Here is a 22,976-nt window from a genome sequence, read left to right as displayed (position 1 = left end):
CACTGTTTAGGCTGCTGACCCTGTGTTTTTAATTGACTGCTCTACTAAACTGCTTGTAACACCAGACTGTGGCTAAATTCTTAAGTGAAATTCTCAGAGAAAAAAGAATTGTAATTAAAAGCAGAACCAAGCTTCAAACAACTGCTCTGGTCCCAAACTTTTCTAGAGCTGGAGGCTCCCATCTCTGGAATTGACTCAACTTAGTGAAGACTCCAAAGTCCTGGAATTTAATTGAGGTTTACTACGTTAAGTTTTTACTTATTGTCAGCTGTTGTTTCCTTCAGCTATAAATCCTGAGCTGTGGAGACAACAAGACTTTAAACTGCTTTTGTAATTCTCTTGTCTTAGATCAGTTGTGAATCAGTCAGATTCCTCCATGCTCTAAATTTCAGTAACTGGTAAGGTACTAAAGAGCCAGCTGCTTGCATGAGAGGCTGTCCAGGGAATCACAGCCATGCCCCGTTTCTTCTGCCCGTACAACATCCCCGGGAGGACAGGGAAGACCATAACAATCCTTGTTATTTATCTATGGAACTTATTCTTATGCAGAAGCTGTTTGGCAGTTTTACCAACAGAAATCTAAAGCATGTCTAGATGTAAATGTTGTATTTCAGAGCACATTGTCTCAAAAGGACTTCGTCTGTTCTCCAAAAACACTCCAGTTTGGCAAAACAGAAAAAATAATCTCACAGACCTCTCCAACTTCAGACTGTAAATATGAAAGTCATGCAAAAGAGACTTCTCTGCAGGAATTAGGAGAAGATAACCAAAATTGGATTTATATTGGCAAATTAATTAAAATCCCAGCAAGCCCAGGGGGCACCTGGGGTACTTGTCTCGTAGCAGCGACATTGATGTAATGCCTCTAGAAATAAGACATGCCCTCATCCCAGTAGGCTACAAACCTGCAGTGAGGCTCTTTTGGCTCCTCTCTGTACTAGTCCATCACTTCATTCTTTGCAAACCTAATTTTACAGGACTCTAAAGCTATCAAATATATGCACAGGAATGAGGGATGTAGCTTGCTTTAGTGTTATTTGGTTTTATTTTTCTTCTGCCTCATTTCCCTCGTGGATCCTTTAGGCTACTCAGTCAGAGAAAGGTTTATGCAGCATACTAGAAAACACAGAACGTGGCTCTTGAATGAAAGCACTTCACAGACGTTTGGGGTCAGGGTTTTCAAAGAGGATGAGGCCAGGTTTTGATGCATTCAATACTCAGCAGCTCCTGTTGTGACACTAAGGACAAATCTTCAAAAGAGCTCTTATTCTGATTACTACACAAGGGGCTTGAGATGTTTGGAGAATTTAGCCTTAATTGGGTATCAGAACGAAAATTCATGGTGGAAACATAAAATCGCATTACATATTGAAAAGCAGGTGATCTTATATGCATGATGGAGACTGCTGCTGTATAGTAGGAAACTGCTAATTGGCATTAAATGTTAATGGAATTCATTCTGCTTCTGTGGGTGCATTTCTTATAAAACCCCATGTTGTACGCCATCACATTTCATTAGCCCAAACAGATTACAGGTCAGTCAATGAGCACCTGCAGTCATTTCCCTGCATCTAGCATATTTTTGCTGATGAACCAAATGGCTTGGAAAAAGTAGACCGCATTTGTTTGTTTTTTAAAGAAAAAAGGCACTGTGGTATGTCTGATTAGTGATTACAAAAGTGGGTGAGGTGGGTTCAGTGATGCCAAAAATCTGATGAGCGTATGAAATCAGCTTAGTTGTCTGCATAAAATTTTGTATGTATTGTCACTGAAAAAAGCACATGAAAATAATTTAGATTTTTGCATACATCTGTTTACTTGACTTGTCTACAAAGAAATCCCCATGTAGGTACTTCATGAAACACCAGGTAAGAGGAATTGCAGGAAGCCTCCACTTGGGAAAATAAATCAAAAATAAAATTAATTAGACTATCATGCAAGAATTGAGACAGCTAATTTGAGTTAGGCCTTCGCAAGGAAGCTAACGGATTGATGAGAACCAGGTGATTAAATGCTGAATTTGTTGAGTAAGCTTTCCCATTTTTCTGCTCATGCTGTGTCTGCTAATCAAGTATAATTTTCTTAAAAGTCTTTTCTAGTCAAAATAACTTGTCAGATACAATCTCTGGTTACTCCTTGGTCTTTGAGAGGCTCATTGGAAATATTTTATTTACATTTTGGATAAATAAATCATGTTACACATTTCTGTTTCCTAATTCAATGACCAAAAAATGGTGGGATACCTTTTGTTTTACTGATCCAGAATGAATCTTTAAAAAACATTCTTCAATATTTAACATAAAAATGACAGGTTTTGCAAGTCTCCAGAGAATTTGCAGAAAGTAAATGCCAAAACGAACAAAAAAAAAATTTTAGAGATTTGAATAAGTATACAAGCTATCTTTCAGTACTTGCCAAGATCAGATGTCAGCTCTGGGCTAGACTTTTAATTTGACTCCTTTCATGGCTCCTGGCTAGCACAACAGCACAGACAACATTTTCAGTATGGCCGTGACATTCTCAACAAGACGTGGGTGGGGGTTTGCTCTTCGATCCCATCTGTAAGAGGGAAAGTGGCCTACCTGGCATTCATGCCTTTGGTACTGAGCGGGGTGCTGCTGCAAAGCTAACCTGTGTGCAACTGCCTGGGACTGAGGAGAAATGTGAAGTACAGACTAGTGAAACACCTTAGCAGAGATACTCAGCTCAAAACCTCACATTTTTTTCTGAAGTAATTTTATCTGATAATACAAAAGCATTAAAAATTAATCCCTTTTCTTTATATGTAGTTTACAAATATTTGAGGTTTGATGCTGAGCAATGACTACACATAAGACGTCTAGCTACCCAACAAACCTCAGGAATGATACTCTAGCTTTGGTTTACAGTATTAAAAAAGAAGGTTTTTTTATATGCATCCTTCAATCCAGAAGGATGCATAGTGCCTTTTTCAGATACTTAAGTATCTTTGGCTTTCATGGGTGCTTCAGGACTAGGGCTAACGAGAAGTAAGATCATAGAATCATAGAACCATTTAGGTTGGAAAAGACGCTTAAGATCATCGAGTCCAGCCGTAAACCTAACACTGCCAAGTCCACCACTAAACCATGTCCCTAAGCGCCTCATCTACATGTCTTTTAAATACCTCCAGGGATGGTGACTCAACCACTTCTCTGGGCAGCCTGTAGACAGAGAAGGCATTGCCATTCTTAGTTTTCTCATGCAAAAGTTATCCCAGGCACTTTCTCTTCCACGCAGTAGACGTGCAGGTATTTTTCCCCCTAAAAATGAAGCTGGAGGCTAAAGCTATCCAATGACAGCATTTCTTTTGCTTTGTTGCGGCAGGCAAGTGAAAATCGGAAGCTCCTGAACGCTCTGAAGGGTTTGCTGGATGACTTCCGCTCGGAGCTGCGGGACGAGGAGCGTGAGCGCCAGGGGCTCCAGCAGCAGTATGCCCTGCACAAGGCAGCCTGGGATGTGGAAATGACTGAACTGAAGTGCCACCTCGAACAGGTAACATCCCCCATGTCCAACACCAGTAAAGAATGGTTGAGGTGCTTAATGAAACGGGAAATCTATGGCAGCCAGGAAAGGTACTACATTTATTCATTTTACCCTGATGCCTGAAAGCCCCCCTGAAGCCTGAGCAAAGCTTTGCCTCTTGAGCTGCCTCTTGGATTCCAGTTGTCCCAGTACGAGTGCTCATGTAGTAGGTACTGTGTAGGTGAGGACAAAGGAAGTGAACCTCTTCTTGCTGCATTTTCTCAGAAGAGTTGGCTGGTAATGTATCAGCTGCGGTAATGAGGCATGCGGGTGTCTGTATTTATTGGCATTTATAGGAGAGAAAATGTCTTGATGTTGGCGTGCTCACAGTTAGCTCGTCACTGTGCCTTGGCAGATAACAACTGCGGTATTTGATGCATAGGAGAGAAAAGAGTGATTTAATAATACTGAAGTGTTACATCAATACGTTAATATTAAACCAGCTATTCAAAGCTACTGGTTAGTGATGGATGGTACCCCACTGAAGAGAGAGCTCTAGCTACCCGCCATGGGATACTGTTAGAAGTATGTATATAAAATCTGGTGCCAGGTGCTTCAGTGTTAGGTACGGCTGTTCACAGAAGATGTACTGTTTCTGAAGCAATATGAAAACAAATCAGCAAAAAACCCACAGGGATTCATTTCCAAAGCTGATGGCATAAAAGCTGTAATTTTCTGCATTGAAGAGGGGAGGGGTGGGAGAATTAGTACATTCAGGTCCTGAGAAAAAGATTTGCAATTGTACAGCTTCTCTGCAGAAGAAAAATATAATTAAAATATTCACTGCCAGGAGGGTGGTACATTTAGGAGGATTTACTGAGCATCGGAGACTCACTGTGATGCACAGAGCTGAGATGCGAGCACTGCTTTTCCTGCCCAGGTACTGTAAGCTGCTTTCCCAGAATGAAGGAAGAAGCTTTCATTTTAGCAGAGTTTTCTCTCAGCGGATTCAAATTCTCAATTCAGCTGCTTCTTAGTCCACACACATTTCCAAACAGATCACTTGAAAAAGGAAACAAAATGAATCCCCATTTTCACTCCTGCCAAAGTAAAACCTCGATGACAGATTTACCTTAAACTCGAGATGGTAACAAAGAACAAAACTTAGAGAAAGTTAGTCTGACAATGAACTGCCAATTTAGAGCTTGCATGCTTTGCCTTTGCATGGGCGATAAACTCCCAGGCTGCGGCTTTGGCTGGTGTTTGGCACCAGGACAGCACTGCCATTCCTGCCCAGGGAGAAGATAGATTTGCATCCTTCCTTCTGGTGGCTTTATCAGGTTCTTTGCTACCTCCACTGCTCCACTGGTAATAACATATAACATAGGGTGATTATCAAGCTGTGGGTGTTACCTTTTTCCAGCAAATGAAAAGAATGAAACTGGTCAATATTTAAGACATCAAACTGTCCTCCTTAGCCAATTCCCCAAACTGCATTTCTATTTCACAGTAAAAACAAGTCCCTAGTGCAGTAGCAAAAAGATAGCACAGAAATCGTTAGAATATCAGTTAGGATAGGGCAAACAATGTGAGTGTCCCACTGAAGTCTGGTGTACATGCTCACCATTACAAGGAGGCAATTAAAAAATTAAATATAAAAATAATAATATAATAAGCCTGAAATAGAAATAATATAAACATAAATTTAACTCAAGCTAATGTTAAGGATTCAAAAGATGGGGTGTTTTTGTAATAGGTTCAATTTCAGGATAGAAATGGGAGGAGCTAGTGAACAACATGTAAAATATCAGCATTACATATAGTCATGCTAACGTCTTTTGCTATTCTGTACCAACACGTAGCATAACAACAGCTTTAACTAAATAGCCAAGTCCGTCATGTCAACGTGGGTAGAAGACCCTCTCATGATGTAATTTTGTTGTTTTGATTGGTAGTGATGAAGCAGCGGGCTGTACAGCGCTCCCACCCTAGCAGGGATATAGAGCTGCCAAACCCTTGACAAGCCCATAGAGAATCAAGGCCTTTCTAGTCTCCACTGTTGTCTTCACTGCTGCTGTTTTCCACCTCTTTTGTGACACAGTAGGTCAATTAACAAGAGCATTTTCCTCAAGAGAGTCAACTCCTAATTAATAGTCACTGGCAATAGTTTTGCACTTTGATGCTTCAACTCTCTATATACGAAAGAAAAAAAGGAAAGAAAACTCTTTTGATACAAAATCGCTGCATATCAGAGGTGACGATGTACTGTTGCCTGCTGCTTTGGAGCTTTAGCACTGCATATATCATTAAAAATAAAAGTCTTGGCTGTCAGAAATGCATGTACATCTTATTTGGCAGAAGGATCCTTAGGCATTGTTTTTAAGATAAGAAATAACGAGATTGCTCCCAAGTATGGGATTGCAATAACTCTGAGCCAATAAGGAGTCCCAGTAATTCTCAACCTCCAGCTGAGCAAGTGAAAAATCCCAGTATTCTGGGAACTGGGAACTGAGAAAGGTTTGGAAGAAGGAGGGAGTTAGTATGTGGGGCCAAACCCTGTGTATGCATTGAGAACTTGCACGTAAGGACAGGGACCCTCAGTAGGACTCCCACCAAGGTCCAGCTTCAAGACGCCCTGAGGGAATATAAGCTGTGGTGCACATGGAGAGGCATCTGGCCACCCTTAGCAGTAAACAGGTTTAGGAAAGTCACATGTAGACTTTCATTATAAGGAGCCACCAATGGACCTTTCCACCATGATTTGAGCTGCTTCATCAAAACAGAGGAGCATTGTTCTTCCTTCCACAGGCACCAAGAACTGTCTTCTGAGTCTAAAGACACCACCTCTGACTGGAGAAGGTTTTAGATCCCAAATCACTGAACACCAGGAAATTATTCTGAAGATGTATCACTGTATACTTGCCTTGGTTTTGAACTCATCTTTGTACTTGTAGGCTTCCTGTATTTTTCTCAAATGGGGCAAGAGCCAGGGCTCTGGTCTGGGTGAGCCCATGGTCTGGCACAGGATGACTTACTGTATTTTGGCAGCTTGGGCGAGGCACTCTAACGGCAGCCATGCATTCTTGGGCTATCGCTCTTCTGGAGCACATTCTTTCTCCTTGCTGCCTCTCTCAGCTTTCCTGTCCTTTACAGGCAGCATGGCCTAGGCACCATTGCTTTTCTTGTTTGCTAACAAGGGGAGAGAGACCATGAGTCTTGTTGAGGTTCAACATTTTGCTATTTTTTTGATATTCAAAAAAATGGAAGAAGGAATTTATAGGATAATCAGACGAACTGTATTTATTGCATCTGAGTATTTGTTTGCTTTATAGGTTGCTTTTAGCATTTTCATGCTTCATGACAGCTAAAGAATTTATCGCAGACATTGGCATGTCTTTGCAACTTAGCATGCTAGCCATAGCTACTGCTGCATATGGCATTATTCCCCAGGAGGCAGCAGAGTTGTAAGGTTGAGTATGCACTCCAGCGTGGTTGGATTTACCCCAGACACTCCAGCAACCTCTCCTGAGAGCTCCTGTTGCAAGATGAGAAGTCTACGAGGGCATCAAAGGTCCTTGAAAGATGACTTACATATATGACAAAGAACAAGTCCTAGATAGCCCTCTTGTCAGGCTTACATATAAGGAAACTGTATAGAGTTTACTTCATTAGTCCCTTACTATTTTGGCTGATCTCGGCTCTGCAGTGACACTCCTGAAATACATGATTATTCAGTGTCACAGCTATGTAGTAAATCCAGCAGGAACTTGCAAGGGTGAGCCAGGGGGTGCAGGCCACAGAACAGTAAAATCATAGAATCATAGAATATCAGGTTGGAAGGGACCTCAAGGATCATCCGGCCCAATCTTTCTTGGCAAAAGTACGGTCTAGACAAGACGGCCCAGCACCCTGTCCAGCTGAATCTTAAAAGTGTCCAATGTTGGGGAATCCACCACAGATTATTCCAATGGCTGATTGTTCTCATTGTGAAAGATTTTCCTCTTTTGTCCAATCGAAATCTCCCCAGGAATAACTTGTACCCATTACCCCTTGTTTTTCCATATGACTCCTTGTAAAAAGGGAGCCTCCATCTTCTTTGTAGCCACCCTTTAAATACTGGAACAAAATTAAAGCAACCAAACCTAAAAGAATGGGTGCCAACATGGCTGACAATGGCTGCAGCAGCAACTTTGACTCCCGCAGCACCATGAAATGGAGCTGGGGACTTGTGGATGGACAGAGGAAAGATGTAGCAAGGAGCGAAAGGCCATTACCTGAAGTTAGTGGTGAGTTTGGAAACTGGCAGCGATATTTTTACATATTGCTGAACTAACGTGGGCAATCAGTGGGTAGGAAAGCAACAAAGCGTTCTGGCTTCTCGAGGAGTTGTGCTGCCCATCATGGTGTCTCCCATTGTGGATCTGCAGCACAGAGGTGTCTCTCTCTGTCTCTCCTGGGATGTTCTGCGTTTCTGCCCCATGGCACTTCCCGTCCACCACCAAGCCGTGCAGTTGTGTGCAGGACAGCCTCTCACACATCACTGCTGGTCCCACAAATTTACACTGCACAAACAGAATAAGTGTGAGAAAGATAATGTCATGTCAACTTTGTTAAAACAGGATGATGCTTTTTTATAATTGACTTTTTTGGTTGATTGGTCACTTGGTTGGTTGGTTGTTTGAAAACAACTGGACTTTGGAAATTAGTGGTAAACGACGCAGGTGTTTTAAGATCTCCCTGTTAATGCAAGTGGCTGTAACAGGATGTTCTCTGCAGCTCAGTACAATTTTAAATGAGCCAAGCAATGACACCTCTGCCATTTATTTGGGGAGGCTGTTCCAGAGACAGTAAGCCTCACTCCTGAATCCAGTCTGAACTTCCCTTTGCTCAGAAAGTTTGGGATTATTTTCCACATAGGGCAATGTGAAGGTGTTGTCCTTCTCTCTTGCTAAAGGAGCATGTTTCCCAGCAGACCTGCTGCCTCTCCATTTTGAGGACAACTTTAACTTCAGAGGCGGAAATGAGTTTTCACTGCTTTTCACTCCAGTTCACCTGCAGAGCCAGGGGACGGAGATGTATCCCATTCTGAGTCACTCGCACATCTACTGAGTTGTCAACAAAAGATCAGACTTCAGAGATAAATTCTTCACTCACTTGAACTTACACAAAACCATTGAGCACTTTTTTCACTCTGACAACAGTCCAGCAGTGGCCCAGGTTGGCCAGAGAGGTTGTGCAATCTCTGTCCTTGGAGGTTTGTCAGGATCCAACTGAACAAAGCCCTGCGCAACCTGGTCTGATCTCAGAGCCAACCCTGCTGGAAGCAGGGAGTTGGACTAGAGACCTCCTGACAACCCATCAAGCCTGCATTTTCCTATAAATCTATTACCTTGGGCTAGCTCTTCTGATCTGATCAAGCTGATCCCTGAGCATGAAGTGAAGGAGAAGGAAGGGAAGGTAGCATCAGCTAACTGCCCTAGAAATCAATTCAGACCGCAGAACCTACAGAGACGGGAGGATGCTCTCGGTACCTCTTGTGCTGCTAACACCCTCTTATTTTGGAAGGTGTGAGGAGCTGTACAATAAGACTATTGCTGAGGGTTGTTCTGGGAAAAGTCTCTTCAGAAGATGAATGCACTGTCTTTAGGTTTCAGGGGCACAAAGGCAGAGCAGTGGCTGAGGACATTGTCCTGGCGATTGTCTCAGAGATGATGATGATGAGGGTGGAGTTCATCTCCATGTTTTCTTCATTGCTGGTACCCACACTCCCAGCAGAAAGATCAGAACTGATGCCTTAATAACATGAGCTGGTAGAGCTTGAGAAATGATTCCCTATGGTTTTCACTGTCTTGATTTTAAAACGTTTTTCAAGTTGAACATCTTTGATCATTTATTGAGATCCTAAGAGCTAAGAATTGCCATAATTTTGCCATTACCTTTGTGGAGTTAGGTCTTTAAGTCAAATTCCTTGTCAGACACAGGCTTTTACCACAGAAAGTTTGATGTCCTAGTAATGTTTTATTTTAATACCAGCTGGAAGGGAAGAGTGAGAACACCTCAGGAGAAACAGGCCTCACTTCTGATGCAAAGGGAGCTTTTACAAGGGACAGAGAGGAGCACAAGTGGCTGAGAGTCATGGTGTGGTGATGGACCTCCGCTGGCAAATCCAGCACAGTGAGAAGAATTGGAACCGGGAAAAGGTGGAGCTCCTGGACAGGCTTGATAGAGACCGGCAAGAATGGGAGCGTCAAAAGAAGGAGCTGCTCAGGCGGATAGAGCAGGTAAGGAGTCATCCTGGGGTGAGCAATGGCTGGCTGCAAGCATGAGGCGTTGCACCATTACTACACTCAGGCCAAGGTCAAGAGACTGCGTTAAGAAGCAGCACAGGAACAATTTTGGTTCCTTGGCTACATCAGTGTTTCTCATGCAACAAAACAATTTACACACACAAGGGAGTAAAAGGAAAATGCTCATAATCTCTATAAAAGACCACTTATGAGAAATCAGCTCCAGGTTGAAGGCCATTTTTCCTGCCTCATTTCAGTTACCCCGGACAGGCATGGTCACATCAATTGATTCTGTTTGAAAGCTTTTGTTCATCTCTTCGTGCTAAAACACTCAACCCCACATATAAGGTTATTCAAGGTTTGACATACAGCTTCCTGCCAGAAAAGTTTGTTCATCTGTGAATTAGCCACCAAAGATGCAGATGCTGCGACTATTCAGTCTCAACTGAATTCTTTTTCTCTAGCAAAGGAACCCGGAGGTTAGCGTGAGGAGCCCTGACTGATAACAAATAGATAGCTATCAATACTAAATATTCAGAAGACACTTCTGACCTTGGTCACATTAATTTTGTACACACCTCTGCTATCATTTGCAAATCTGATAATTGCATACCTGTCCCCTTGTTTTTCATGCCCATATGCACTTTTATCTACTTAGTATTAGAGACAAATTATACCTAATGGATTTATTATCTGGCTGGAAGCCACAGGAAAAATAAAAAGTTTAATGAAGGAGAGTTAATATACCATTTTTGACTGAACATTGTTCAGCTCTGAGTCATGCATTCCAGGAAAAGTAAGAAAAACAACTGAAATTGTGGGTCCTCAATTAACTGAATACATTCTGTCCTTAGGACATCAGAAATGGAACTGCACCAGATTTGTGCATGCTCTTTAGGGAGCACTACGCTTAAATGAAGTACAAAGTAGCTTCACAGGTTAAGCTGACAAAAGCCCGGTGTAACTTCATGACCGGTTTTTGAAAAGGGTTCCTTATCTGTGTCTCATGTACCCATGCCGGGGCTGCAACAAGGAGCTAAAGAAAAGACACCAGGCTGTAAATATTATGAGTGCAACATTAACCCTCAGTTTAAGCTATGGCTGTTAAACCCACAGAGAAGCACTTAGAAAAATGCTGTACTCTACAGATATTTCTAAAATCAATACTGAAAGTGTAGGTCTGAGTGGGCAGTGACCAATAGGAAGGTTTTACAGACCAAGAAAAGTGATTTTTGAGCTTCTTAATTTAAAAATATCAATAAACTATATTCTGGATTTTTTAATCTCCCATTTATCTGAGGGGTTTTGCGTATACTTCATGCAGCTCGTCAAGCTAGCCCTTACGGTGCCTTATAATGCAGACCACTAGTACATCTCCTAAGATGAAACAACCAACGCATATGAACTAGGAAGGCTTGTAGCAAAGCTCTCCATCCAACTGACCTGATTTCCAGGGTTCAGTGGTAGAAGATGCCGAGTTCTCCGTGGTTTCACTGAGCTGGTTTCTAACTGCTGAGTTTCAGTGACCAAACTGCCTCCTGTGGATCCTTCATGCAAAATGGGAATTAAATAACCCTCAGAAAATTTCCCAATATACTAAGGATGTGGACATAAACTTTTCTTTGGAGAGTCACTGGCACCTCTTTGGATGTTTATGTTGCTGTCCCTATGAACTGTATTTTTTAATATTATCTCTTCAGGGTATCCTCAATAGCTTGAGGGACTTAACCTGGTTAAAGACTGCTTTTTCTGTTCCCTGGGAATAAGGCACATTGAAGGAAGCAACAGAGAAATCCTTGTTAATGTTACCTAGCCTTTAATTCTATTTAAACTGGACATAACTTCTCAGTGTCATCTTGGGAGAGCCTACAAAATAGCTCTTAACTAGTCCTGGAGCTGATTTCTTTTGTTCCTGTTCTGAAACCTCTAGGCTTCAAAATATATTTACTGTACAACAGAGTTGTACACAGAATTAGCAATAGATAGGGGAAATAAAAAATATTATATCAAGCTAATTTCAGAGGACTAGATGATCAGAAATAGCATTTGAAATCTTGGCTACCTGCCTGCAAAACTTCATAACTCCATCTTTGCTTATAATCAAACATTTCCCTGTGTGACAGGAAGCTTCCAAATATTTGCAGGCTTTTAGCTGAATATCCTCCCAGATTGCAGTCATGCCCTGCTTTATATGGAAACAATTAGTATATCTCTGAAGTCCTTCTCCCCAGGGTTTTTCTGTGTGTATTCCATGTATGGCAATACATAGAGGATGAGGAGACTACACCAGCGTATGTGTTTGAAAAACAGAGTCTAAGAGATAGCAGAAGTGTGTGCGCCAAATTTCATACTAATGCTTTATGCCTGTCTGCTTTCACAGCTCCTGAATAATACATGTATGATAAAGGGGAAGCTCACACCAATGTATAAAATATATAAAATACTTTACTCTGGATGGTCATGGGAATACCACTTGCATATAAAAAACGTGATGGCATACTTTTTTTCAGAGCTCCAAGTTGTTTTTTTTCTTTTCAAGTACACTGTCACTTTGTTTTCACTTAGAGAATCCCCCTCTGCTGTGCTCCTAAAGCTAACTGTGCACAGAGCACACTAACAAATATTTAAACCCACAAAATCACATGTATGAAATGTTGTGTGTTTAAATGTATAAACACATGGGGACTCAAAATCTTTAGTCACTCTTGAAAAGTTAGGCCAGTATTTCTCACTTTAGTTCTCCTATCAGCTGTCTGAGGTTCAGAGAGTGAGCCAGTAAACTGTCCTGTTTTCTCATAAAGGTTCCCAAATCATTATCCTTATAGGATCTCTGAAAATCTGGAAGGGCTTGCAATTGGAACTGTGTATACAGAAAACATGCAATTACCATTTCTCTTTGCTTTAGGTCTTGCCTCATATACTGGGGAATGGACCCCAGGATCTCTTGAGATATACCTTCTGGCCCCTACCTAATTTATAGGATACCTTACATTAGCTCCTTCCAATAAAACTGTTTCAGATTTTGTATATCATGAGCAAAACACTGAAGATGCATTCACCTTTTTGTAGACCTGAATCAAGCAAAAACCTCACGGACTTCAGCCCAAGTGCAAATATAGTCATCTGAGACCTAAAATATTTTGATCTACATTAGGCCATACAATTTCTGTTTATTTTTCCAAACACATACAAGAAGATTAAAATAATATGTTTTGCAGGTCCTCAGTCTCCAGAGACCTAGGGAATGGCTTGCATTTGCAGGTTGTTGTCACTAACCTTAGCAGGCTGCTCTAGCAAAACATCAGAGTTGCTTATCAGACTCCTGCTGTCATTCATCAAGTTTGAAAACATCACTTACTTCATCATTCCTGTTGTATTTAAAATCAAAGGAAAAGTTGATCACATAATCTAATTTTAAGATTGGAAGTAGTTTCAATTTCACTAGTGGTTCACCCTCTCTTCACCCAGCTTTTGCAAAGTGTAGAGTTAATAGCTTTGATGGCCCTTCTATAAATATGCATTTTCTTCAAACATGCTTTGCATGCCTAATTCATCCCTTTGACCATGCTGTCTGTACAAATAGTCAACGTTCTAGCCATGCATTAGGGCTAGACAGTCTTTAAAACAAAGCTTTTGTCTTTTGTTAAACGGAATTTTCCACCTCTGGAAACAAGTGATGTACATAAAAATGCAACCTTTGTATTGCTGACTGGAGGAAAAATGTGTTAGTTTTGATGAGACTCCAAGTCACTCACCCTTCCTTAAGCTTCGACTTCTATTGCTTTAGGATCTCATATCAAGATTGCTTTTAATTAACAGTCAGTGTTGATTTGTTTCTTTAAAAAATCAGATTACAGGTAGATGCATTATTTTGTGTATATATACACACAGTGTGTATATATGTATACATATATATGTAAACAAGCAAAACTATACATATACATATTTAATAACTCAAAATCCCATGAGTAATAGCATCAAAGTCCTAGAGACATCTCCCTTTGTGGAAGGACCAGTGCAGCAAAGCCGGCGTGCCTGGAGCCAGGTGGTGATCTCAGCCTCCCCAAGTCATGGGTGCCTCGCTCCTGGGGAAGGATGAGTTCTGCAGAATGCCATATGCTACGTATGTAATTGCTGTTTGTTTTAATTTGCCTCGTTTCTAGCTTCAGAAAGAAGTGAGCCCACGAAGAGGAGGTGGTTTTCTGTGTGACCAGAAGGAGAGTAACCTTCATCCATTTACGACCCAGGGGAGCCTTCACGTGCCTCGTTCGATGGGGTCAAGATCCTACTCTGATTCAGATGCCATTCAGTTTGACGATCGGTCACTGTCTAAGTTGAAGGAGAGCGATCGGTGCAGTGCCACGGAAAACCTCTTTCTGGAGTCGCTGTCTCTTGATTCCCCCGACGAGTCTGATGAGCACCGGTCTCGGCAGCTGGAGCGGGAGAAATTCTTGACTGGATTAACGGAAGTATGCGCTCTCCTACCTTTCGTCAAGCCAGCATGTTGTCTCTTATGTCAGAATTGGTACAGCATCCCTGCTGTAGGAAGTGAGATATTGTGTCACGGGCACTGCTTACGGTTACCCAGTAGTGAATTTGGTATGGACGAGATTTTGTTCCTTGTTATGAGCTGACTATACCAGTGTCAATCACCTGAGAAACTGGGAGCCAGCCTAAAGGTCTCAAAGATTACCTCACCTTGTGGCCATGTATGATAACTATATTTGACACAACATATTGGTTTAGAAGGTCTTAAATCTTTTCCAGTTGTAAGTAGATACATATATATGAGGAAACATGAGTTATATTTTGTTAGTAAAGCAGTAAGTGCTGTAGAGAGGCAATTCTAGTTGTTCTGTTGTGGTTGCCTTCTAAATAGATCAGCATAAGTGAGATGAGATATTCAAAAAAATAAAGTTGTTATTCATCAGCAAAGTACCTACCCTCAGACTACACTGTAAAGCTATAAAGATGTAAAACACAGTGCTAAGAGGTGCCATTGGGGCATAGTGAATGTATGCTGTGTCTTGCTAAAATCTGCACCACCACAGGCTTACTTTCACCGGTTCCAGGTCTTCACAGTTCTGTTTATATTGTTGCTGAATGAAACCCAGGGTCGCCGTCCCCATATGCTGGTACGAAGTAGCCTGTGAACTGGCATATTATATTAGTGGCACTGAGAATGTTCACACTGACCACAACTATACGCTTTAATGGTTCCTGTGAAATTAAAAACACATTACAACGCCAAAACGCTAGTATCTCCTTTATTTTCTATTGTTCCTCGAACGTTAGCGGCTGTTACAGAACAAGGAGCATTTGGAGACTGCCAGAAGTTAAAATTATCCAGCAGGCAGCACACTGCTTGATGCAAGTTTTGAGTACTTTCTTCTTGCCTGAAAATTTAGATTTGTGCACATGGGTTAGACATTCAGCTTGTGCTCTGAGCACGTAAATACCAGTTGGGTGTACATACTATAGCAAATAGGGAAGCAGAAGCTTCCTAGTCAAAGATGTATCTGTGTACTCTGGCTTGAAAATTTGACCACTCTGGAAAAGTTTGTCAACAGGTCAGATCTCAAGCTCCCTGCAGGACCAGGTTCACTGGTGTGCCTTGGCTGGAACACGTCCGCCTGTGAAAATTTGACCCAAGCATTTCCTTGAGAAGTATAACGTTGTTACTTAGCTAAAGGATTGGGAAATCAAGTTCTTTTAGAGGAAGAAGAGAAAAAAGATTAAGAGAGGCAAGAAATGTGACCGCCCTCTCACATTTTAAGTAGCTGTAGGTACCTATGTGTTCCAGTTAGATTTTCCTCCCTCAGTGCCATAAATGTACAGCTGGTGGAGTGGGATCCTATATTTATTTCTTAGCTTTTATTTCATACATGTCCAAGTGCTCAGTGAAGAATGTTGGTACCAGTGTCAGGGATCTATGTTTTGTGTTTAATTTGGATTGCTGTTTTCTTTCCTTCAAATTCAGTCTGCTATTAAGAAGGGAGAGCTCTCTTCCCTTTTCTGTTTTTCAGACTTTACCATGATTAACAAAAGTGTTGGCAGCAAAGTGTTGGTCCTTGGTGGTATTTGCATAGCTTCTTTCGTTCAGAGCATATTTTAGTGAAACCTGGGCAAAGTCATTTCCCCTCAGAGGGTTTGCTCAGGCGAGACTGATTGGAGTTTAATGAATAGCTTAACTGAGGATGCAGAGAGGCAGCTGCAGCCTGCTAACTGTTCCTCTCCACTGTATTTTCTTTGTGGTACTAACTGCAGTAGAAGTCAATCCAGCCTTCAGCCCGATTCTCCATTTAGTTAGATCAGATTTACTCTGTAGTAACTCCACTGAAGCCACCAACTTTATTCCAGACATACACTAGAGTGAATGAAAGGAGGATCAGTTTACTCCTATTTTTTCCCCTGACTCGGGATAAATACCAGAAATGTATTTGCAGAGTTAAGCATTGCTTTTTTTGAATAGTCACAATTTGAAATACACCTCTGTGTTGGTAATTTTCTTGATTTCATGAGGTCGAATAAAAATAATAGGTACTAATACTCTTTTTTTCCTGATCATATTTTGTATTCCCTATATTAGAAATAGAAGCAAACAGTTAAAATAATAACTGTAGAGCAATTGCTTCAGAAGTATCTATTAAAAAACCCAACTCATTATGGGAATTGTCACAGGGAAATAATTGCCATAAAAACATCTTAACGCCGTTAGCAAGCTGTAGGTATTCCCCCTATGAAACTAGTCATAGTCTTCTCACACATTTAATATAGCTATTAATATAGATATGAGTTTCAACTGGTGCCATTTGTTGGTTCCTAGAGAACATATAATGAAGTCTTATGTCAAAGGACCCTGGTTTATCTCTTGTTTCAGCACAGCTAGGTCTCTGGCATAAAGCAGATTAACTCCACAGAACAAATTCACTCACAAATATATGGTCCAAAACAATACATTGTAGACGTGGAAAAAAGCCATTTGCAGTTTACTTCCATTTGTGATTGCACAGGACTATAAAAGTTCAAGGCTGTTGCAGGTTCGGTGTACAGGCTTTCCCTGTGTAGTCTGTTGTCCTGATGGGATTGCCCATTCTGCTCCCCATGTACAAAAGGAAGGATATTCCTACTGGCAATTTAAGATTCCTTATCAGAGGGAAAATCAACCAATTTTTAGAGACAAACATACCTGGTGGACTTAACTGGTAGTGAATGACAGAACACCCACAAGCTAATGCCACCAACAGGTTCAGAAATAACTTATGCTGTTTGTTTCTGTTTTTATTCAGGAGGAAGAAACACACAAAGGAAATCTTCAAAGGTGAGTAAAACTTACAGGGAAAAAAACAGCAAATATTCAGCTGCCAGAGCTATAGCTCTCTGGTGCCCAAACCACAGAGCTGAGGCATAGCCATGCCACCTCCTAAGCAGCCTGCGAGCCAGATTAATGGATTTACCCAGGGATTAATTTGTCTCAATATGCTTCTGTTCTACTCTGATTAACTTGGGCCACATTCAGCTGTGATGCACAAAGATCAAACTGTATGAACATGCATGAAGCTGCAGCTTACACTGAAGGCTACACCTACCTTAGCAAGTAGTACAGACCTGTAGACATCGATATATAGAGGAAAACAGTTGGTGCTGAGGACCTGACATGCCCCTGCATGTCAAGGATGTTTTGCTTTGGACTAGTTCTGGTCTGATCCCATGGGCTGAATACCCACTTAACCCTAGAGTGCATTAGTTGTGCTTCTGGAGAACATCTTCCAGCTCACTTTTATCCCAAAGGAACCCAGCCCATGCTGTCTGAGATTGCCCCCTGATGCAAACCAGAGCATCTGAATAGGAGATCCACTTCAAAACTGCACTCCTGATCTCACCTAACTCCCTAATGTAGGTGCACCCTAACTGCAGCTGGTGCTCTTGATTAAAAACTCACAGTGTGATTTTACTGTATCCTCTGGACCACTGATATATAAAACCCACTGCTTGCTGAATCCTCACCCAGCTCGAGTTACCCCATTGAGCTGACTCTGATAACTACACTCATTTGCATTTTTAAGTAGTCCCATTCAGAAAGCTTCTTTTGTTGTTTGATTTTTCTTAAAGCCAAGCAGTAGGACAACTCAGCTGAATGCCTGTGATCTGTACCAAGTAGCAAAGTGTGGGAAAGCCAAGAATCCAGCAGTATCACATAGTGATTCCCTTTAGTTGAATTATAGCATGAGCTCAACTCACCAAGCCAGTTCAATGTAACAGCATCTAGGCTGGATGTCCCACATTGCTACGCACCAGCTGTGCAGCCTGGGCAATCTCAGGAGTGGAGGTGGACTTGCTGGTTTCCCAGCAAGTCAGAAATACTCCACACTTGCTTTGAAAAGCGTGCCTCGTATTGTCGCAAAGACTCATTTTCTGTGAATGGTGTATTTCTGAAATGCATCCTACTGCTCCATATTTCAGACGTTTGCCAAGCAGTAATCCATGAGAAAGCAGTAAATTAAGAGCCATTAATAAGCCATTTGGTACTTCTAATGACGCATCAGGAATGTCTGCGTTTCACAGGTATTTTAAAAATAATAAAAGGGAACTTTAATGAAAGAGAGGGCTAAAGTGGTTTCATACATAAGCAGATAGTGAAAGTCAGGTTTCCTGAGTTAGTTTGCTGCTGAAAATAGGTCGTTCTGTGAGAGTTTCCAAGCCTATGAGTGACGCTCTTGTGTTCCCCTCTCCAGGGCCATGTCCGTTTCTTCCATGTCAGAATTTCAGCGCCTGATGGATATTTCTCCATTTCTACCAGAAAAAAACTTGCCTTCATCCAGCAGCAAAGATGACTTAACCCCTCCCCTGTCACCTGATGATCTGAAATACATTGAAGAATTCAACAAAAATTGGGATTACAGTAACACTAGGAACCATGGTGGGGCCACCGAGAAGCCTGCTGAAGGCTGGGCAGAAAGGACAGAAATTGGGAAAGCCGGGATTGATCCTGCTTCAGATCCCTTCCAGGCATCATCATGGTACCTCACCACCAGTGTCACTATGACAACTAACACCATGACCAGCCCGGAGCACTGCCAGAAGCAGCCAACCAGGAGTCATGGTGTGACTGAAAAAATGGGAGTTCGGGTCTTTCACAGCCCACCGGTTGTCCGTAGGTTTGATAACTCAGTGATAGCTGGCAGCGAAGGGAAAAACCAGGTTGAGCCGGACTTCCTGTTTTCTGTGACCAAAGCTATGGGGAATGTCGCTGAGACAAAAGGTGCTTCTTCGGATATGTTTGGAAGATGGTCTTGTGACCTGGCCAAACATCATAAGGATTTTCTGGAGAGTGGTCTTCATCCCATTGAACGTCCTATTTGCACTACTGTGGGCTTTGCCTCACCCTTGCATGGCTTGGAGATGTCCAAAAACATGAGTGATGATATGAAGGAGGTCGCTTTCTCTGTCCGAAACGCAATACGCTCTAACTCTAATGCAACAGAGCCTCAGTTTAAGGACATCGCATGTCAAACCAACGGTATGAGAACGACAGGGACGCAGACCACCCAGACGATCAGTGTTGGCTTGCAGACGGAAACCCTGCGCAGTATCACCAGCAGTCCACACAAGTGTCTGACACCAAAGGGGGGGTCCACACCTGTCTCTTCGCCATCCAGAAGCCTAAGAAGCAGGCAAGTGACCCCCGTCATTGAAAAGGTCCAGGCTAAGTTTGAACGCACATGCTGCTCCCCCAAATATGGCTCTCCAAAGCTGCAAAGAAAAATCCTTCCCAAATCAGATCAGCCAAATAACCGGACTTTGCCTGGCACACCTCAGAAAGGATTCAGTGAGTCCGCTTGGGCTAGATCAACTACTACAAGGGAGAGTCCTGTCCACACCACCATCAACGATGGCCTCTCCAGTTTGTTCAACATTATTGACCATAGCCCCATCTTTCATGAGACCTTCCAAAAATGCCCCAGGTCTAGCAGCCGGTCCAGGTCAGCAGAACCCAGACCAGAACTGGGCCCAGTGCAGGAGCCATGTACAAATGCCCGTGGCAGATCACCCAGTCCTCTCCGGTTGGGGACAGAGACACAAAAGGAAGAAGGGACTGAGGTGACAAGTATCAGGCAGGACTTATCTGCTCCTCCAGGGTATACGCTTACAGAAAATGCTTCCAGGATCTTGAATAAGAAACTTCTGGAGCATGCCTTAAAGGAAGAGAGAAGGCTACCTTCACACAGCCCACCAAATCTTAGCAATGACAACAGCACAGGAGAAATTGTCAAAGTAGATCCAGGGTCCATAGAGGTAATGAGTTTGTTTGTTTTTCCTCCTATAGCTAAATGCACTCTTCTTTGAACAAATGCATTATGAGATCTTTTGCAGTCCTAGTGAGTATTTACAGTGAATATCCTAGTCCTGTCAAGGTACCACCAGCGAGTCCCAGTCATGAAACTATTGGATTAGTCACTGAAGAACTCGTTAAAGAATTGAGTTTCTATCCTGACAGCTTATCGGGCTTGAAAGCATCAGAAGAGCTTTATCCTTTACAGGATAAAGATGCCTTTACAGGATAAAAATGGCTCTCCCCTGAATGACTGGGATAAGGGTTTTCTGTCACAAAACACACAACACGTTACAGATGCGCTAGGGACTCTAGGTTTGAGTAAATTTCTCTTATGCTGGGTGGAAAGGTAGACTCTTTCTCCTATGCAAGAATGGGTGTTAACAAGTTTATGTGAAAAATAGCCTTTACAATACCCTGAACCAAAACTTCAGGGCCTTCAGCATACTTTTTCTGGACGTATCTGATGTAAGTTTGGCTTGGGTCTGTGAATGTGATTAAATGACATGACATTTGGTACTGACTGGTGCAGCCTCACAAAAAAAAGAAAAAAAAAAAAGATAATCAACTAGTCTAAGCACATATATACTTAGTGTTTAAGAACTCTCTATTGATATTTTGCTGTCAACAGTGTAACAGTCATCATCTGTCTCAGCAGGTATGCCAAGTATTGGGGGTGAGATTCTCAGGTACAGTAATGTGCTACAGCAATCAACAAAAAAGAGGGTGTAATGATGGACAAAAGCTTTCAGTTATCAGTGTCTAAGCTTCCTGTTTCTGGTGAACCTTTGTGCACATGAGAGTGTTGCCCTGAGGAGGCCTGAAGAAGCTGAATTGTGCCCGGCACATGTCGTCTTTCTAGTACAGCACTGAAATGGCATGTGCCCTGCTGGTCAGTGATACTCCCCAGGGCAGGAGCCCTTGTCCTCTCTGCCCCATTAGTGTCCTGATGTTTCGGTGGGCCCCGGCCGCAGGCAGCTGCTCTTCCTTGACCCCTACGCACCCCAGACATCCCACCTTGGCCTCACTAGGCTCACTCCTACCATTCCTGCCTCAGATAGCCTCAAGGGCAGGTTCAAACCCCATTTTCTAAGTCAACATTTGGCTTGAAGGATTTGTGGGAACATAAGCACTGAAACTTTTGATCTGCAGTTTGCCTTGCACTAGCAGGTGGTTCTCAACGGACAATCGGATCCTCTTTTGTAGGTACTGCTCAGAGGACATGATCTTTTTTGCCTAATAGAGGATCCAAAGCTAAGGATATATTCCTTATATGCAGTTTAAACAGATACAAATAGGGAAATTTGTACATATAGAAAAGAAACCACATGCACATTATAAATAACAGTGAATGAAAGTGGGCTTTGTGCAGAAACCTCAGAGTGAATAAAAGTGGAAAGCAGCCTCATTTATTTGACTCTTTCTAGCTATCTCTGTATTTTGTCCTTAGTTCGAAATACTGGGAATGCACTACCAGTCCTTATTAGAAAGTGTGTTGCGCTCTTACAGGTTCAACTCAGCTTTGCCTTCAAGGCATCCCTGGAAACTCTTGATTTCCTCCTGCATCTTTTAAATGTCTCAGCAGATTTCAACTATAAGTAAATGGATGACATCCCACATCATCACAAATTGCTGTTGGCAAAATACAACTAGCATCAGTACCTGAGTTTGGTGCACGGAGTGATTTGTGTCAATGCTGTTTAGCAAAAACCCATTGACCATCAACCTGGCAAAAAATTGCTCCTCTTTCTGAATTCTCAGTATCTTTTGCTAATTTTTTGAGTTCCGAGCCTCAGAGCTAAGACTTGTTTTTCCTTGCAACTCTTACTCGGTTGTTATGACTCTTGTCTAGATGCACAGGTTATGATCTTTGGGTGGTCCTGTCATTTCTCAGGAATATGCATTGAAAAGGAAGTTGGTTGGCGTTCACACGATGAGTTTAGCTTTTCCTAGGTGAGGTGATGGTTTACAAGATGTACTTAATGGAGCATGGGTTCACTGCTGAAAACAAAACCGCAAATAAGTTTAGACTCTGCAGATGCCTTGGGTATTTATGGATTACACTGACCACACAAATTACGCTTTGTATAAATTCCACTTAGCACATACTGTACAAAGCCAGATGCAGCAGCTCAGCGAATTATGATCTTGGAGGAGGCAGGCTGTGCTTGGGGCAGCGTTGTGTCAGCACTGCCCCTACCACCCTCCCGTAGATCCCTGCTCTGCTTCCCCCTCCCCTTTTGGTTTCTGGCCAAGACAAGTGACCTTCTTACCACCAAACGCCTTCTTGTTTCTGCAGTCATGGCACGGTACATTAATGACTTTTAGACTTGCATGGAGCACCTGTTCGTGACTTTTCTTTAATTTGAGCTTCTGAGTGGTTTAATTACGTGATTTTATTTTATTTTCCTGTTGCAAATATGAAATCTAGTTCACATATATATTTATATATTTATGTACATACGTATGTGTGCATGTGAGTGTATATGCATACATAGTGGTAATAACTCTGTATTTTCTAACTTGCCCAGAGCTGCTTACAAGCAAATTCATTCAGTGCAGCCTAGTAGTGTCTTATCCTGCTAATTCACTAAACCACTATCTTACTTGCATATCATTGGGTTTATAAATATTGCTATTAAAAATGCAGATTAACATTACCTAACTAACAACGTAAGAGCAGTATGAACATTTTTCTTCTATGACTAGCAAGGCTGTAAATCATAAAGGTTACACAACAGTCCTGGACTGGGAGTCAGACCCATTTCTGGAGACAGCACTGGGAAAGGACCGTCCACACGGATCCACGGAGGAGAGGGCAGCTGCTGCGTCTTCTGCTCGCTGGGGCAGAGCAATTGCCACATTGCTGCTGA

At 42.1% G+C, this 22,976-nt stretch overlaps 1 protein-coding gene across 1 annotated transcript in view; it reads left to right on the top strand.

The window, feature by feature from the left end:
- The window catches only part of MTCL1 (microtubule crosslinking factor 1), a 101,289-nt gene that overhangs the window by 73,299 nt on the left and 5,014 nt on the right, over positions 1 to 22,976 (top strand). Inside the window, 6 exon segments of the mRNA XM_009318538.1 lie at positions 3,346 to 3,513; positions 9,517 to 9,604; positions 9,607 to 9,764; positions 13,934 to 14,239; positions 17,060 to 17,091; positions 18,506 to 20,066. Of these exon segments, the coding sequence (XP_009316813.1) occupies positions 3,346 to 3,513; positions 9,517 to 9,604; positions 9,607 to 9,764; positions 13,934 to 14,239; positions 17,060 to 17,091; positions 18,506 to 20,066 (2,313 nt within the window).

The sequence above is a fragment of the Pygoscelis adeliae genome, unplaced genomic scaffold (assembly GCF_000699105.1).
Source record: "Pygoscelis adeliae isolate BGI_AS28 unplaced genomic scaffold, ASM69910v1 Scaffold42, whole genome shotgun sequence".
Classification (NCBI taxonomy): Eukaryota; Metazoa; Chordata; class Aves; order Sphenisciformes; family Spheniscidae; genus Pygoscelis; species Pygoscelis adeliae.
The sequence above is the reverse complement of the archived record's forward strand: the minus strand, read 5'-3'. Positions and strand labels throughout refer to the sequence as shown.